This window comes from Fringilla coelebs, assembly GCF_963513975.1.
Source record: "Fringilla coelebs genome assembly, chromosome: 1".
Lineage (NCBI taxonomy): Eukaryota > Metazoa > Chordata > Aves > Passeriformes > Fringillidae > Fringilla > Fringilla coelebs.
In genome coordinates, this window is record NC_140028.1 from 127677172 (window position 1) to 127695120 (window position 17949).

Sequence of the window (17949 nt, forward strand, 5' to 3'; positions counted from 1 at the left end):
AGTGGGTGTAGCTATATTTTTGTTAGAAAACAAGAAATCGCCCTGAAAATGACAGATTTATTAATTTAAAAACAAAAGAAAGAAAAAAAAAACCCTGGTAATTAAAAAACATAGAGCTTTAGCTTTGTAAATTTTGCAAATCGTGTAACTACTGACCTGAAAGCCTGATTATTAATTGCAACAACCAAAACCCATACTGCCAGAATATACACATTCATAATCCAAAACACTGCAAAGACAGGAGTATTAAAGTGAGCATGTAATTTAACTTAGTGATAGAATTTGACACACACAGTTATAATCAAGGTGAAAATGTTATAGATTAATTTTCTTTACATGAGAAAATGAGACACTGTATGTTGGTAGTTGCATTCACCTCAACAGGAAATTATCAGGGAAATTTACTAAATGTTACTACACAGGAATAAAAAACAAACTCTTGACACTTAACAGTCTTCATTTACATAAACCAAAACCTTTATTGCCTGTATTTATATAAATAGGGTATCATACAGTAAGCCCTAGTTTACATTTATAAATGGAGAACATTTTGAAGAGCTTTTCAACAGCAATGTGAAGTGTGCAAAAATACTGGAATGAGAAATAAATATTCTAAAAAGAAAAAAAAAAGGGAACTGCTCTCCCATGCCTAGAAATATCAAGTACCTCTTGTATTTTTAACTTAAAACAATTATCTTTGCCAATTTTAGATCACAATAAATGCAGCAGATGTGTTACAACACTAATGTTTACCCAGAAAATATAACCCAAAGTCCTGAATGTAATCTTGTACATCCACAGTACGTGTACATCTTGTACATTTCCACATTTTAACTTCTTGAAACTACACTAGAGCACATAGAACTAGTGGTATATTACAATATATTCTCTTTGAAACACCAATTTTCACAGTCCTGGCAAACAGTACCAGTTTATTGCTAGCATTCCATTTCGTATTTCATAGCACACAAGTGTTGAGTAACTCATATACTGTAAATAAACACACACCAAGTAAACTGATGTTATTATCACATACCTTAAAACAGGTTTGGTTTTTTTCCCTAATTTGTGTGAATGTTGCCTACAAAGTTAAGGACAACAATACCAATTAGCTCCTAGCACAGTATTAGCAAAATATCATTGATGTTCTCTCAAGTTAATAAATAATCTTAATTCCAGCTGGTAACACACCTAGAAGTACTCTGATCAATTACTCAAAACTGGGAGCAGATGGGTGTCCACTAGTGACCAGAAGCAGGATTTATACAGGTTGATTCCACACTTCCCAATATATTTCAGAAGTACAGGGAAATGCTGAATGTCTCAAAGTCTTCAAATATTTTTGTAGTCAAAACTCTGCACGTAGTTTAAAACTTACATATTTACAAGTCTCCAGTCCTTGAGATTTCAGATCTTCACAGTACTAAGTTAAAAATTTATCAGATACAACCTCCTATAGTTTACCTGCACTCTGCACTGAAACAGTCACATGACTTCACAGGGAACTCATCTCTAAGATACAGTCATCACTAGGACAGAAAACTCCCAAACTCTTCAGCATTAAAATCTGCATCAGCTAGATATGTAGCCTAGTTAAGTAAGAACTTGAATTGTAAAGATATTGCTTTACCATCAACAAAACCTGGGAACAGAAAGAAAATGACTTTTCTTTAAAATAAAAATGTTTAGAAAGCAGTTAGCAGTGGCAGTTTGAATAAACTTACAATGAAACAAACGAACATTTGCATACAAGACAGTGATCAAACAATGAACAGAGGAATCCACAGCATAACTTTGCCATCTTCTTTTCAAGTGTTTATTTTGAAGGTCTGCTTTCACAGCATATAAACTCAGCTTTGGGACCCATCAGCATTATCCTAAAAACTTTTTTAATAAAGGTCTTCTTTGCATTTTAGCAAATTCAGAGTCCACAATTCCAGGCATGCATTTCTTCAGTCCTCTGAATAAGGGCCATGCACTGTACCTATAGGCTCACTTCTGGAATACCTGTTTCTACCAAGCACAGTCATACACACATCATCACTATTCTGATAGCCATTTATTTTTTCACAGTAAGTCACAAATTACCTTTGTCTAAAATATCTGCTTGGACTATGATGGACATCCATTAGAGAGCCACACATTTTCTAACAGTATTTATGCCTGGACAGTCTCCGCTGGAACGAGATTCCCTGTTGTATCCAGCTGCATACACTTACACGAGCAGGCAGAAACTGGGCACTCAGTATGGTCCCTAAATAGCAACAGTCAAAAAAAGAAAAAACAGGTAAAATAATTTTGCAATTATACATTTAACTATGTGCAGAGGTATAGCATCTCAGAAAAACTCAGGATCAGAGTTCAGCTTTATTATTTAAACTTTATAATGATAGATACAGGGAAGGAGACGTTCTACTCAGTGCAGAAAACACATGTGAAATAACAAAATTTTAACATCAACTTACCTGAACCAGCTCAGCATATGTCCAGCATGTCCACCATGCCTACAGTTGTGACACCAAGTAAACCAGTTGTTGAACTGGGCTAACTTCTTGTCTTTGCTAAGATCCACTTTTTCATCCGACTTGGATCCTCCTGTCCAGAGGCAAACCCACCCCCACAAATATGGCTGTAAATAATTACACTTCATTTAGATTTCAGTCCCAGCAACACCATTAAAATTATTTTGAAATAAGGAACATTGATGTTAAAATAGAAATCAGTAAAAATATTAAGACCTGGAAGAATGCCAAAAAATAATTAGACTGCTAAACTGTTGCTTCACATCTTATAGATATGTTAAACTTGCCTATTAAACAAGTTTTACAGACAGAATCTCGTTCAGTGGTGATTTATGCCTTATTGATTGATTTATAGTCCAGTGAATTATGGGCCTGTTCTGCTGCACATGAAATCTTCTGCTTTAGAAAACAACAAAATCTAAGTTATTAATTGGAACAAGTTCAGTACACAAGTCATAGCAAAGATTAGCAAAAGAATGAGAAGAGATAAACATGACAACTGTACAGCACCTCATGGCTCTGTAATAAGACTGACTTAAAAATAGCATCAAAATCCTTTTCATTTAGACATTATATAAAGGCCAAGCCAAAGGAATTTCCAACCAAACAATTCCAGTCATAATACCTCTTAGCTCTGACAGCATTACCATGCTTTCTTTCATACTTAGTAACAGAAAGTACACCACATCTCTCTTCCTCCTCCAGCTAAAAATTAATTCATTTACATTCAATTATTTGTGTAGCATGCCTACAACTGATCTCAAGAAAACACACTCCCCATTTCTTTCAGTGGTAAAGCTCCCCATACTGATCCTCACAATACCTGGATCTTTACATCTGTCTAACCATGGAATTTGACTGACAATTTCATGGAAAACTGTGAGAACCAGGTAACCATGCATACTGTCTGACCATTAAGAATTGAAACAAAGGTTTCATCCCAAAATTAGATGGGATGTAAACAAGTTCTCAATTATGGTCCTTCAAAATGATGAGTATGGATATTTACAGTATAAGCACAAATAGAAAAAGAAGTGCAACAGAAGATCTTTCAACAGGAACTGCTAATCTGGCCTCCAACTATTACTGTAACTGAATAACTAAAACCCAGTGTGGCATACCTGGACAGCTGGAAACTGGTGTTCCCATATTTATCAGGCAAAGTGCACAGCGGGGAAGGGGCTTCCGGCAACCAGGACAGCTCGTAACTTTGGACTTGGTGGGTGAACCGCTGACTCCATATTGGCTAAAACCTCGCCCCTGATGAGGAATAGCTGAACAGCTGTAAGAGATTGATTTTCCACAGAAATTGCAACTCACAAACACCTAAAGAGAACAGATGGCCATTAATTTTTTGTTTGGTTCCACTTTTGCCATACCTGTGAGTGAATCCATTCAAGGTAATTAACATTTATTTATCAGATATTCTAGACAGTGCTCTGGAAAGCCAAGCCTACTTGTGAAGGAGTTCTTAACATCTTGGCTTATAGATGAGGCACAGAGCCACGAGAAGTAGGCCCTAATGATGCTCACTAACTTCAAAAGCACATAAAAACATGCACAACTGCTAAAACTTTGAAAGATATTATTTAAGATAATAAAAGCTGTATCTTCAGTAATGGAAGAAATTAGGTTTATTCTACTTACTATATAAAGTTTGGTCTATCCCTCCTTATAGTCAGATGACTCACACTAAGATCCCCAACACAAGGACTATCCTAATATTATTTATCTACATCCCTTGTGTCACAAGTTGTGACTTGATACCAAGGAGCACATATTTCAAATTCTTTAGGGCTATTTATCTTAACAACATAAGGAAGGAGCAGTAAACTCAACTCCCTCCCACTTGGAACAACTCTGCTTAAACAGCAATAACTGATAAATGAATTCAAAACCAGCTTTCCTCAGAAACTCTCAGCCTCTAAAGCTGGTAAGGAATATACTTAGCAGACATGAGAGAGTAAAAGGTGCCATGGTCAGACCACGTTGGCTGAAACTGTCACCAGATGTTAAGATAAGTTTTAGGTCAGTGTATGTTCAGAACTGATAATGACAATTGCTGTTCACTTTAGTTTCAGGTTCAAGGGCTTCAAAACAGCTTTGAAGTTTCTTCAATTAAAACAAAAGCAATTTGACCTACTTTTTTCATGGTTTCAGCATCAGTCTCACCCTGACACTGAATTCAGCTGGGTGATACATCTCTGATTTCATTTTTCAGCATGTGAGAGAAAAAAATCAAATGAGTTTCCAGTTTCCCCAGAAGAAAAGTCTTGATAGGTTACAGTTTCTGAAAGACTTGTTATTTGAAAAAAAAGTGACACCTCCTTTTTTTAGGGCAGGCTAAGCCAAAATTTTTCTTTTGCACAAAAATCCTCGCAAAAACCAAGATATGACTAGCAAGGTTTTTTTTTACAGAAGTACCATGCCACATTCCTTTCTGGACTGGTCATATTTCATATAGGATTTATATTTACCTGGGCTAAAGGCTTTGAGCTGGGATCCAGCTTACTCCTATGAATATCAAATTCTGCACGTTTATGCCAAAACCTCCAGGCATCTAAAAGATTCCTGTAGTTCTCAATCCAGTACTGAACCCTTTCATCCTTAAGTACATCTGATGGAGAACCCTAAAGTAGGCAGGAAAAAATGTCAGACATACACTAAAGACACATAATACATATTACTAACTTTTTCAAAAGCCTTTACAAAGTGTACTACAAGATATAAGAAATAATACAGTGTCATTTATCCTGAAAAAGATGAATTTTCTGTGAAACTGTAATGTGAGTTTGATAAATGTTTTCTTCAGTTTCTCACTGGTTGAAAATACTTTTGCTGCCACATCCTTCTAAGAACTCAGGTCTGTGAGATGAAGGATTTGAAAGTTCTGTCATGTTTCACAATCTGTATCACTGTCATGACAGCATATGCAGTTAAATACACTGCTGGCAATAGCTGCTACTGTGTAAGGGCCAAGGTAAGTCCATTATTAAAATAACCAAACCCAAAGCCTACAAACAAAAAAAAAACTCACTTTTTTTCTCTATCAAAATCCTGAAAGCAAAAAAAATAATGACAATGTCAGGAAACATGCTAGCAATAAGCAGATAAATGGGTATTCAGAGTTCAGCTAGTAAAAAGGGTTAGGATTTTCTTTTGCCTCTTTCCCCTATTATCTCCTCAAGCTAGCTCTTCACACTGATAAGTGTGAAGACACACTTATCAGTTAACACTGAGTTTCAGATGACTCCACAAAAATAACCAAATAACCAATTGTCCCAATTTAATACAGAAAATTCTTTTTAGTTCACAAGATAAAGAAACTATGTTTAGTTTTCCTCCATAAAATTTATTTTGGAGTGAAACACTAACCTGTAGCATGCAATAGCTTGCTGTCTGGACATCTCCAGTTCTGTCGACATAACTTTCCATCAAGTCAACTCCATCTTTTGTCAGCCCTGTTAACAGTATTCCCTCCAAATTCCCAGCCTCTTTCATTTCATTTGTCAGCTTTTCAATAAACCTGTTGAGCTATAAAAAAATATATATGAAGAAATATATAAATACATGTAAAACAGCATCTGCAGCTAACAGAATGCATTGCTTGCTGGATGTTATACAGAAAAAATGAAATTACTATATTGCATGAAACTGCATGAAATCAAGTGTTCATATACAAACTTTAGGCTTCCTGATAGCAAATGCAAGGAGAGAGGTTATGTATTCTTAGAATACTTTGGTGAATTTAAAATAGAACATTTCTGCTGCAAAACCAAGCCATAATTTGAGAGAACATGAACACCTGGAAATAAATACTGAAGAAATAGAAATACTGTCCAGTAAAACAGGTGTACAGTTAATGCAACTGCATCTGAACTACCATGTAATGAATACTCAAAAAAACCTCCAAAAACACAAAACCAATAAAGCCCCCAAATCAACCAACCAAAAACTGAATCAAAAATTAAGCTGGAAGTACAAACTAAAAACCAGATTATACCATACCTTATATACTACTGTGATAAGAAAAACCAAATTACTCATGACTTATTATTTCCACTGTTCACCCCTCTACCCCAGAGTTTCTTCTGCCACTGAATAAAGCCCATTTTAAAAGTTTGTTTAAATGTACAACCACAAACTTACCTGAGCATCATTGAGGAACTTGCAAGCGAATGCCACTCTGTCTCGTACAGCTACGTTATTTTCATACTTCAGAGAGAAAAATGGGAATTACTAACATCAGATACATGTTTCCATTTTTCCAACACATTGTAAAAATCAGAACACTTGCGCTGCTGCCTAACTAATACAATGAAATTGACTGTGTACAAAGAAGATGTGACATCTGGAGAAGGCTAACTCTAAATTATCAGTTTACTTGTTCGTACTCAGGTACAGGTATCAGACTGCGGGTATGGGAACAATCTATCTGGAAAGTCTGGTACAGCACATCCTACAGGGTTTATGAAATTCTACAAAACCAAACTTTGCAAGTCCTGTAGAGGACTCAGTGCTTCCAGCATGTATAGCCAGGTGTCCCATCAAGTCACAGGCAGAAGAAAAACAAACCAAGTTCCTCCTACTGTATTTACATAATAACTAGCCTAACCACTCCATTCCTTCCTTAAATTGCAAACAACAGTTAACAAAGCAAACAAAACACCCCAAGCAAACAAAAACTAAACATCCAGAATTAATTTCTCAGAAGTATATTAACACTTGAGGTACAGCTTAATTTCTCAGAAGTATATTAACACTTGAGGTACAGCAGTGTATCTTACCTTACCTTCTGCTTTTTATTAATTTTACTAGATGTGACACTGCAGAAAAAAAATACTTCTCTATATTAATTTTCACACTTAGCTATGCCCATATTTTTCCCTCTGATATTCTCAGATTAGAAACTGTGACTGACAGTTGCTGAAACAAGATGTGCTTGGCAAAATCTTTAATGCAGACATCAACAGGTTTCACTGAAGGAAAAACTAAAATTAAACCCAAACAAACAGCATCTTATCACATGTGAGTTGCCAGTTCATTAAAAAAAAAAATCTATATAAGTACTACCCAACAACCAGAGAATAACAATACACTCTCTCAAAGACTCGGTTTCTCTCCTCTGTGATTCTAACCATTTTTATTTTTCATTACCCTAAGAGCATCAAATTATGACAACTTCACTTTCAACAGCTTTGGGCCAATTGCTCTATTGAATTACAGGAATCCTCTCCTAGGCGAAATAATTCCTACTGAATCAGGTATTTCTGCTGTTCTCTAACCAGGAGCCAAGTTAATTCCTCCAAAGGCTCAAAGTATCTCATGATTAAAGGTTTAGTTTGCCCTTTAAATGGCATTTCTGTATCACATTCAGAAGCCCTGGAACTACTCTATTTACTCTTTCAACAAGTGAAATTATTTTAACAAATAAGCAAGGAAAAATAAAATACACTTCATTGCAAATGTAGCCTGATGAAAGTTCTGCAAACTCCCCTGCATTTAGTCTGCTGTTTGCAATTCTATTATTAATCTCTCTTCTCACTGCTTACATTACTTTGTTAATGTACTTCTAGAGGTTTAATAACTCCACGCTAAATATAAAATTCCTCTAAAAATGTGTTAACTATAATCTATATTTTGGCCATTTATGCGTGACTTATTCAGTAACATAACATACAAGATGTCTCTTCTGCAGAAAGATATGCTATATGCCAGCACTAGGATAAAACAATAGGTTTAAATTTAATTAATCTTGGAGTATATAGACTCCCCCTACATAAGTGCACGTATCTACAGGCTCCTATTGCATGAAGAAATTTTACCTAACACAGAAATTTACTCACCAAAACACCATCATATGAACCAGACTCACTCGTCAGGAAAGCAAACATAGCACACAAGTAGGGATTGTTCAACTGCAGTCTTAGAGTACTGCACATTTCTCTCCAAAGTGAGTTCTTTTCATCTGTGTAGCCTGACAGAGCCATTGCTACGACATTAAGGTTCAGATCACCTGATTTATGAAAAGTGAAACAATATTATTCAAGTTAAGAACTTTAAAAACCTCCAGTTAAAACTGTAAATGAAAGCATCCATTCAAAACACAATGTTTTGTCAGGATGCAACATAAAATGCAGTAGAATTAACACTACCTAAATTAATGTGCATCCACTACCATGTATAGTAGCTTCTGCTTTAAATGCCATTGTTCAGGTAAGTTAGCATCTACATGCACGACAGCCTCTTTAAACAACATCACACTACTTGTGGTATTTTGAAATAGCTATCACAAAAGATTGTCATTATCATAATTCATATCCACAAGAAGTGAAAAGACAGAATTGTATATCCAGCTATTGTTTCAACAGATCTAGCTGGAGGATGACAATTTTATATAAAAGTTTCAAGCTACCAAGTTTCCTAAAAACACAAGAACTATTTCATCTACATATTAATTCTGTCAGAAAGTTCAATTTTATTCTTGAATTTGAAAACAGCATATCTCCAGTCTGAACCCTCCCTGTGGAAAGCACAGACAGACACTCTTTCTCTCCCAGCAGTTCCACTAAAGCAAAAAGAATCCCACTAGTTCTGAACATAAGCCTTTCTGGGGCTTTTATGAAGAAGGAAATTCTGAAACATATGCTCTATTTTAAATAGACTGTATGGCATATGGTAGTCTGATGAGTGAAATTGCAGGATTTGTCAAGCTCCAATACAAGTGTTTCAAGTAACAATTTTACAACACAACAGACATCTCTTCCATACTATCTTCCCTAATTCTGTTAGCAGAGAAAATCTACTAATGTGATATAGTGCCAAAATAAAAAACTAAACACAATACACACCTTTTCCTGAGGAAGCCCCTTTATTCAGAATTTGTATTGCTCGCCGTATGTCCAAGTTGAAAAGTGCTACAGCAGCAGCTCGCTCCCAGTCTCCCTCCTGTTCCAATGAATTTAGGAAAGGTTCCACATCTAAGTCTGTTCCCTTCTTTATCCACCCACAGAGCTGCAAAGCCAAAGATCTCTCCTCACTCAGATATTGAATAATATCTGCCTGTCTATCAGATCCACTCCTGCTGTGCCTGAGGTTCTCTGTTGTTCCTAGAAGTGGGAAATAAGTTAAATGATGCTTAAATCACAATTTCAATTGCAACCACAACACAAGGCTTTGATTTCAATCATAAAGCAGGGTACAAAAGCTGAGTATCACACTTTAGTACTTTAACATTGCTTACAACTCCATGGCAAGGAGCAGCATGCACGAAATTATTCTGATCTACTAAAAATGATACACCTAAGCTTAATACATATTTCTCAGTCTTTTTTCTTTCTTCTACCACTTGTTACATTTGACAAGAATTCTCAGTATGTTCAAATTAAAAATACATAATACACCATCAAGCACCTGCTCTACCAGCTCTTAGCCAGCATCAATCTGTTAGAAGCTTTCCCAACACTGAAGACTCATTTTCTGCTCCAAGAAGCATAGTTATTAATAAGACATATACTGAAGAGAGAAAGAAGTATTCAAATAATAAATTATACTAAGAAACATTTCAGCAAGCATGAGAAGCAGAATGTGATGAAACAGGGTTGATCACCACTTCAGAATAGGTCAACTTATTTAAATGTAGTTGTACAATGTACTTAATACAATAGCAGCGACAACAGCATAGTCACCCTTCTAGAACCCCACCCTGATGTGGAGCTTTGAAAAATATAATATTCTGTAAGGAATATAATATTCTGCAAAAAAAAGTATGACATGCAGGGAGCAAGAATTCTTAGTGCCATAGTCAAAACTCAAATGTTTGAAACACTTCAAAGATTTACTTCTGAGGATATTATGCTTCTACAATTACTGACTTTCCAGGAACACTGAAGACTCTGGAAATTACTGTTAACTACTGTTAACTACTGTTAACTTAACTTATTAAAACACAAACAGAAATGCTTTGTTTTTATATTTTTGAACAGTCTCTTTGAACAACTGCCAAAGACAAACTCATGAGTGCATCATTCTGCAAACATACTACAACAATACTTAGAAAAGTTGGAACATTCTTACCCAAAGATGACTTCACAATTGATTTAATGCCAGTGTAAACTAAAGGACCTTTGTTTCCTGTAAGTTTTTGATCCATATCTTCAGTATACTGCTTCATAAGTATTTTCATGTATAGGAAGCTTAATTTTTCACAAAAAATGTTTTTAAAAATTTTAAGTCACATCCTGTTAACATATACAAAGTATTTACAGGACGTTGCATTGTATTTAAAGATTTTAATGCATTTTATGTAAGTGGTTTACATATAAAGGTATATTACTTCCTTAGGACAAAATCTACAATAAAATAAAGGATATAATGCAGAGTGTACCAAAGCGATTTCAGCTGAGGATCTTCATTTCCAGCTAGGAGGTGATTTCTCCAAACTTGTTCAGTATCAAGACCATACCTTGAGAGAGCTCTGAGGCGCATTTTGGTTGCTATGTCTTTTTCCAAGGAGCTAGCCTTTCCTTCTTCTGTACACTCATACAAATGTCGTCCACAAGCCCACATTAAGGATGTCACTGGGCTCCATGCAAGAGAAATTCTTTCAAAAACTGTGAAGTCAGACATAGTCCTGTTGGGAGTCACTACTACCATTCGATTCTGACTTGTGGGATGCCAGGCAAATGAAGCAATGTAATTTTCGCACGGTTGGACACTTCTTTCAATTATTGTTGGCTCAGTTTCATCTCCAATAGGGGTGGGAGTATGCTGCATGTCATACAGTCTAATGATGTTACTATCCCTTGTTAAAGTAGCTAACAGTCCAGTCCTTGTTGGACACCATGCAACTTTTGTTAAGGGTTTTGGTTGCTCTGTCAGGGTCAAAACAGGCTTTTCAAACTTTCTTAAATCCCATATGGCAACCTGACCTTCATAGAAGGAAGCAACACGGTCGTGGAAATAGGGATCAACAGTCACTCCTTGGACAGCTTTGGTGTTTACAAATATTTTTTGGCTTGTGTTCCTAAGATCAAAGATAGCCAGATTTCGATGCATTCCAGCTAACAGCAGTTTCTGATCCCGTGGAAGCCAACAGAGAGAGAGACAAGCATCATTCTGTCCTAATTCATACAGTGGTTTTGTAACTACCAGGCCTGCTTCCGCATCTCCTGCTGAAAGCCTCACTTTCTCTGTAGCAACTGCAGTCTCTGGGGCATATTTGCTGCTGATATCCCAGATCAGTACGGAAAAGTCAGCCCGATGTTTATCCAGCCCAGCAGCAAGCCAATTGCTGTCCAGGGGGTTCCACGCCAGGGTATTGCACTGCCGAGCGTGTTTGGGAACAAACTCTTTGCCTATCAAATCTTTACATTTTGAGTTGTGATCTTGCCCGAGGCTGGTGAGCACCACTCGGCCATTGGCCTGCCCAACAGCGAGGAGACATTCAGGATCATACTTGGGATACCAGGCCACACATTTCATGTAGGGTGTATCCGAATTTATTGACAGCAGCGTAGCCGTAGTTTCCTCCGACAACCGCAAGGACCCCGCCTTGAGCTCTGAGCTTACAGCAGAGTCAATGTGATAAAGGCTCAGCTCTGAATCGCACACAACAAATCTGTCAACGTGGTGCGGGGCCCACAGGATATCAGGTTTGGAGCCACTCATGGCTAAGGTAAGCTGACACACAATTTAAGGTCTGCTAAGAAGATTCAGGTGATATCCATGCATACGGACACTGTTGAGAAAATAATTTGTAGGAATGTTATCAAAACCCAAGTTCTTTATCTGAAATCATCATTGAACAAACAAAACCAAATTATTTTTAGCCCAAGAGTTTATCTCATAACACATTTCAGGCCAAATCATTAAGCAACCTCCTCACAACACTTGTTTTTGCTGGTATGTACGTACCAAGGCAGAGCCAGCACGGTCACCTACAAACTGATGACAACAGCATTTGCTGTGTTTACAAACTCCACACCAGTATGAAGCAAGAAGCCATTACCCGAGACGCGCTGTGGCAGGATACTTGGGTGTGCCGCTCGGAAAGAGCCACGCCCTCAAACATCTAGAAGAGAATGTCCCTGCCTAATTAGAAAGCACTAAGTGACAAAAAATTAGAGTCTGGCAGTTTTGTCTAAAGCCTGCTCCATAGGCTAAAATAGCTTCTTGTCTTGGAAGATTTTAACAGAAATTCAAATTGTCATCCTATTGTACAGTGCCCAATTCCACCACCTGCCCCAATGCTACCCTGTCTCCGTTCGTATCTGGTCCAGCAACATTCAAAAAGGAACATGACTGCCAAAACTCCCTTTACACTTTCGGCAGCTACTAGCACCACACGTGCCTACACGCAGACAGACCCCACAGATCCTACACACCTCTGCTATTACTGTGGAAAAGACAGGCAAGGTCGGAAAGGAGAGAAAAACGGCATTATTTACTACGCTTGGGCCGCCCCTGTGCGCCGGCAGGTCACCCCCGCCCGCCGCCCGCTCCCGGCAGGAGACCTGGAGCGCAGAGGCGGCCGCAAGAGCGGAGCGGAGCCGGGAGACTGCGACCGACCCACCGACCCTCCCTCCCTCCGTCCGTCCGTTCCCGGGCGCGGCAGCGCTCACCCAGCCCGCGGGAGGCTCCAGCCCAGCCGCCGCCAGCGGCCCCGCCGCCCGCGCAGGGGAACGGGAAGCGCATCAGGGCTTCCGGCGGCGGCGGTAGCGCTTCCGGCGCGCCGGGGAAGCGGAAGCACCGCCCGCGCGCGCGCATCCGATCGCGGTCCGCGTCCTCCCTCAGGGGGCCCGAGCGGAGCGGGCCGGGCCGGGCCGGGCTCGGGGCTCGGGGCTCGGGGCTCGGGGCTCGGGGCTCGGGGCTCGGGGCTCGGGGAGAGCCCCGGGCTGAAGAGAGCCGGGAGCCCTCCGGACGCATTCCTGGCAATGGGCTCCAGGATGGCCCTGCTGGAGCAGGGGGATTGGACCAGGGCGCTCATTTCAGCCCCTTCCAGCCTGAAACATTCTGTGACCACAAAGAGCATCTAATTCTGATGCCTTTTGAGACTGCCTAAAAACAGAGGCCAGACAAAATTAAGAGAATAAAAAGCCGTTATATTTATTAAAGGGCCTCCAGGTACTTTAAGGGCAGACGAAGCTCCCCCAGGGGCTACACCCAAAAATGGACCGCGGTTCAAAGGTTTTTATACTTTCCATAAGTTTGATTCCTTTGCATATTGGGGGTTAATCTCCCAATTACAGCTTCAGGTAATGAAGTCATTACCCAAGTTTGCTCCCCCCATCCCCTTCACTTTTGTTAATGTTTCTTATAGCTCACACTCCATATGAGTTTAGAGTTAAACACTAAAGAATTGCAGGATTACAAATATATGAAATATATAAAAGCTGAAATTCTAAGGTGTCAATTCCAACACCGCTGCTAAGATCACCTCCCAGTGTACCATGCTGCTGAGAGCCCTTGAGCACTTCCCTGGGTGGGACATCCCAGCTTCTCTGGGCAGCCTGTGCCACTGCCTCACCACCCTCACAGCTAAGAATTTCTCCCTCATGTCATCTCAGTCTGTCCCCTCTTTCTGGGGACCTACAAACAGCCAAAGCACAAGGGCTAGGGACTACGTACCATCTCTGGGCAACTTTTCCCATTATTTGATGACACAATGATAAAGTTTTCTTACATATAAATTACCTGGGGGGAAAAAAAATACATATTTCGTCACTTCTGTGTGGTTTGGATTTTACAACCTGTTTTTCTGCAAGCCGTGGAGATGTGAACTGTTTCCTTTTTCCTTTTGTTTTCAATGCTCTTTAAAATTGTCTGTAATAAAAGTAATAAACTGAAGTACTAATTCAACAATTTCAGAGTCCCTCAGAGTAACTTCCTTCATATAGAAACAGTGATATTTGGCCTGGAAATATTTAGACATCACATTTTTAAAGTTTTCTTCGGCACTGTTAGAGTCAGGGCATTAGCTCCTTACTTTGATTACTTTTCTTACTTCCTTTTTTACAAAAGAAAGGAAATGAATATACTTTGGCTTTCTTACTAAATATTTTCCTACTTTATCTTTTGAATTACAGCATATAATTTTTAATGGCCTTTCCAATGTTTTTATAACTTAGCAAAACATTTTAAGGAAAATGTATGATAAGTCATTGTTCGTCCATATTTTCAATAATCTGCATGTATTCAGTGCCTTTAAAAATGTGTATGGAGTAGCTTTGGACATCATTTGTGTTAATGTCTGTTGTCTTTTTTCTTGTCTCTAAGCATAGTGGAGAATTTGTATAACAAACTACATTTTATTTGTTAATTTTTCACGGGGTTCATTAATTTAAGCCACAAATGTCATTTAGTGCTGCAACAATTAGTTTTAAATTTTGTTGTAATATTCCTTCCATTTTAAAAGCACTTTTCTTCATAAAACAAGCTGGGGTATTTTTCTTTAATAACAGAAATCTTTAAGAGCTCAGCAGTTTTGATAAATAAAATACACCAAAGCATGTGGAAAAGTACAAAAGTAATTCAGATTAAGTAGTCTATCATATGTCAAAGGCAAAATTGGCAGACTGGATTTTCATGTTTATCTGTTTCATTTTCATCATTCCATTTCCTCTGCAGCTGTTGAAGTGGAACAGAGTGACTTTTTCACATCTGTTTCCAAGAATCACCAAGATTTCCAAGAATCACTGGTGGTTCTTTTTCCAACAAAGATGAAATTCAGATTGTGTATTCATAACATTTTTCCTTGGCAAAGTATGGGAGTTCAGTTTATAAACGTAGGTAATACGTGCAATAATCACATCATCTAACTTTGATCCTAAGGGTAAGTTTTTCAGGTCCTAGGGAATCAGCAGCTTAACTATCTGATATCTTGCTCATTTCTTGAGTCCTAATGATGGTCTGAATAAACTGCTAACAAATGTACAAGCTGCAGAAGAGCTGTTTTCTGTGTCTTTGGCACAGGAGATATTCAGAGAGGTTAAAACTGAAAGATGGTATTTTGAAGCAGTAGATGCTGTTACTACAATGACAGGTACAAAGTAAGTTAACAGAAACATAAGAGCTTTTTGGTGTGTCAGGATGCAAAAGAAGGTTACCACCTGAAGGACCACTGAGTCACAGTTACTAGAACCTTTACATGAACTGTTGGGACATAGATGTTTAATATTTGATCATTCTGTGACATGCAGAAGTTATATTTGATCTCAAAATAAATACTGCTGCAGTATTTCATTAGTGAGATTGCTAATTCCTCTAAGGTTTCTGAACCTTTTAAACTCTTGGATCTTTGCTTCTGCTTTCCATGCTCTGATTGACCCTTTTAGTTTGCGTCTAGCTGTCTCCACATTTGCATCTTTGTCCAATAGCAGCATCTTTATTTGTAAGTAATACAGAATATTTGCTTAGTTTTGAGGTTGTACCTAGGTGATTATTAATCTCTTCATCACCATTGCATAACAAGTGATTTTTATATTTCATTGTTTCTTGTAATTGATAAAGTTACATAAACTTACACATTTAAACCCCCAGATCATTAAAGATCTAATTCAGCTTGATTTTCATCAAGTCTCATTTTAATCCTACATTTTTTGGCCTCTCAAATTTTGCCTGCACTTATGATCAGTCCCTGGTATATTCCTTGTAAGATCTGCTTATTTCTAATGTGAATTTATATGTAACAATTGCTTTTATGCCATAGTATCTCAAACTATTTTCAGCAATTTCTCTTTATGGATGATATATATTTTTTTTTCTTTGCTCTGACTGCAGAGTATTCCAAGTTTGCCCTATGTACAGATCTCTGAGTGCTGTAAGAATTTTTAATCATGTGGAGATTTTGTAGAGTGAAACTCCATTTTGAACTTATCTTCTTCTTTAAAGAGACATTAAAATTCATAAGAGGTCAAAGTATACCAAGGTTAGTTAATATTTTTTTGAATATTAAGTAGAAGCTATTTTTCCCTACAGCTTTGTTTTGCTTTTTCATATTTGATTCCTGGAAGGCTGGCTTTTTGTAGTTTATGTTAATCTTTGAGATTTGTTGTATTTGTGTCATGTCTGGCCAAAATAGCGAAATCATTTCAAGAATACAGAAACACCTAAGTACAGCTGGAGTTTTGTATATTGCAATGCAATGTTAACACTGGGTTTAAAGACATGTCAATTATTAATTTGGTTATCTAAGTCTACTGCTGCTCTTCCCTTTACAGAAAAAGTATATATTCTGTCACTGCTATTTTTAACATTACTACTGGTTTGGGTTATGATTACTTAAACTTGCAGAAGCTTGATGCAGCCTAGCAGACTGTTTCAGATATAGTGTTGTACTTTTCCATACCATTAGGCATACCTGGTAGTATTGCTTTATCTGATTTTTGATAAGAGAAGAAAGTATTCATTACATAGGGAGTTTGAAGCTGGAGTTCAAATCTCTCAGTCTATGTAAAATGTATGTCTCTTTATAAAGATTCCAAATTACACAGATTCAGCAGTGTGATTGCCAAAGTCGTAGGCACAAGTTGCAAGACTGTTTCCTCCAGGCTTAGTATTCTACTGAAAATTGTTTTGTTTGCCCAGATCATACTTTTTTTCTTTGTGTATGTTGGGATTATCACTTAATTTTATACAATTTCATGTTAAAAACATAATGCAAGTTACTGTATTCAAATGCCGTATGTTTTCAGGGTGAAAAAGGTTCAGAGGATCCAGTAAGTCCAGTTGGCCTACCACGTCTTTCACCTTGGTCATTCATTAATTGAGGCATTCAAAACAAAAAGTCTTCTAAGTAAGGAAGCTGACTCTTCTTTTGATGGCAGAATGGCCTTTGTCAACTGCACAGGCTTGGATAAGTGTGCAAAAACTCTGGGCTTCACTTACTCCATTAACGTTACAGGCGGCTTGTTATTCAGTGGAATGCATAGAAATGTGAGCAAGGAAAAATGAAATAAACACAGCAAGAATTTCACAGGTACCTTTGTTTTCTTTTGAAGATAACTACTGCATTTTATTAATTGAAAAACTGATCTGTGGAAGTTTAGAAATTAATGTCCTATCTAATCTTTTTAGGGTATCCAGGCTCCTGAAAGAATACCTGGACCAAAGGGATCGCAAAGTTTGAGTGTTCAAAGTCCAGAGGTAACCTGTGAAAAAAATCCTGATTTTAGAAGGATAGAGCACGGGATATATGTGACAGAGGACAAGGCTTTTTATATATTAGAGCTTGTAATCTTCTAGGAAAACTTATTAAATAAAAGGTGACTCTTCAGTTTTGATCACGGTAGGCTGTTAGAGAGAGAGCTCAGCTTGAGCTCTGTCATGTGTTATGATAAGCAGAAACATAGAGGATTTACAAAAGTTATTTATAGACTTTGAAAGTGAAATATGCTGGTTTTTAACAATATTCCATGTTGCTGAGCCT

General features: G+C 37.8%; 1 protein-coding gene across 3 annotated transcripts; it reads right to left on the bottom strand.

Moving 5' to 3' along the window:
• Positions 1–425: 425 nt before the first annotated feature.
• On the bottom strand, positions 426–13202 carry MIOS (meiosis regulator for oocyte development). Of its 3 annotated transcripts, XM_084220402.1 has the most exons (11): positions 13145–13202; positions 10895–12261; positions 10599–10697; positions 9374–9631; positions 8369–8538; positions 6672–6737; positions 5898–6056; positions 5000–5152; positions 3644–3848; positions 2466–2595; positions 426–2254 (listed from the first exon to the last, which is right to left on the bottom strand). In XM_084220402.1, exons 2-11 carry the CDS (start codon positions 12189–12191, stop codon positions 2158–2160), a joined length of 2634 nt encoding a protein of 877 aa, XP_084076528.1. In that variant the 5' UTR covers positions 12192–12261; positions 13145–13202; the 3' UTR covers positions 426–2157. The 3 variants fall into 3 exon arrangements, 2 of the variants coding, with proteins under 2 accessions (XP_084076528.1, XP_084076529.1); XR_014616694.1 differs by lacking the exon at positions 426–2254 and having other exon boundaries at positions 2470–2595; positions 3644–3804; XM_084220403.1 differs by lacking the exons at positions 426–2254; positions 2466–2595 and having other exon boundaries at positions 3631–3804.
• Between the last annotated feature and the right edge of the window lie 4747 nt (positions 13203–17949).

Coding starts and splice junctions, on each gene's coding strand:
- MIOS (XM_084220402.1), bottom strand. CDS start 12,191: ATGAGTGGCTCCAAACCTGATATCCTGTGGGCCCCGCACCACGTTGAC. Junction 9,632..10,598: donor AATTGTGAAGTCATCTTTGG/GTAAGAATGTTC, acceptor TCCCACTTCTAG/GAACAACAGAGAACCTCAGG. Junction 2,255..2,465: donor CATATGCTGAGCTGGTTCAG/GTAAGTTGATGT, acceptor GTTGCTATTTAG/GGACCATACTGAGTGCCCAG.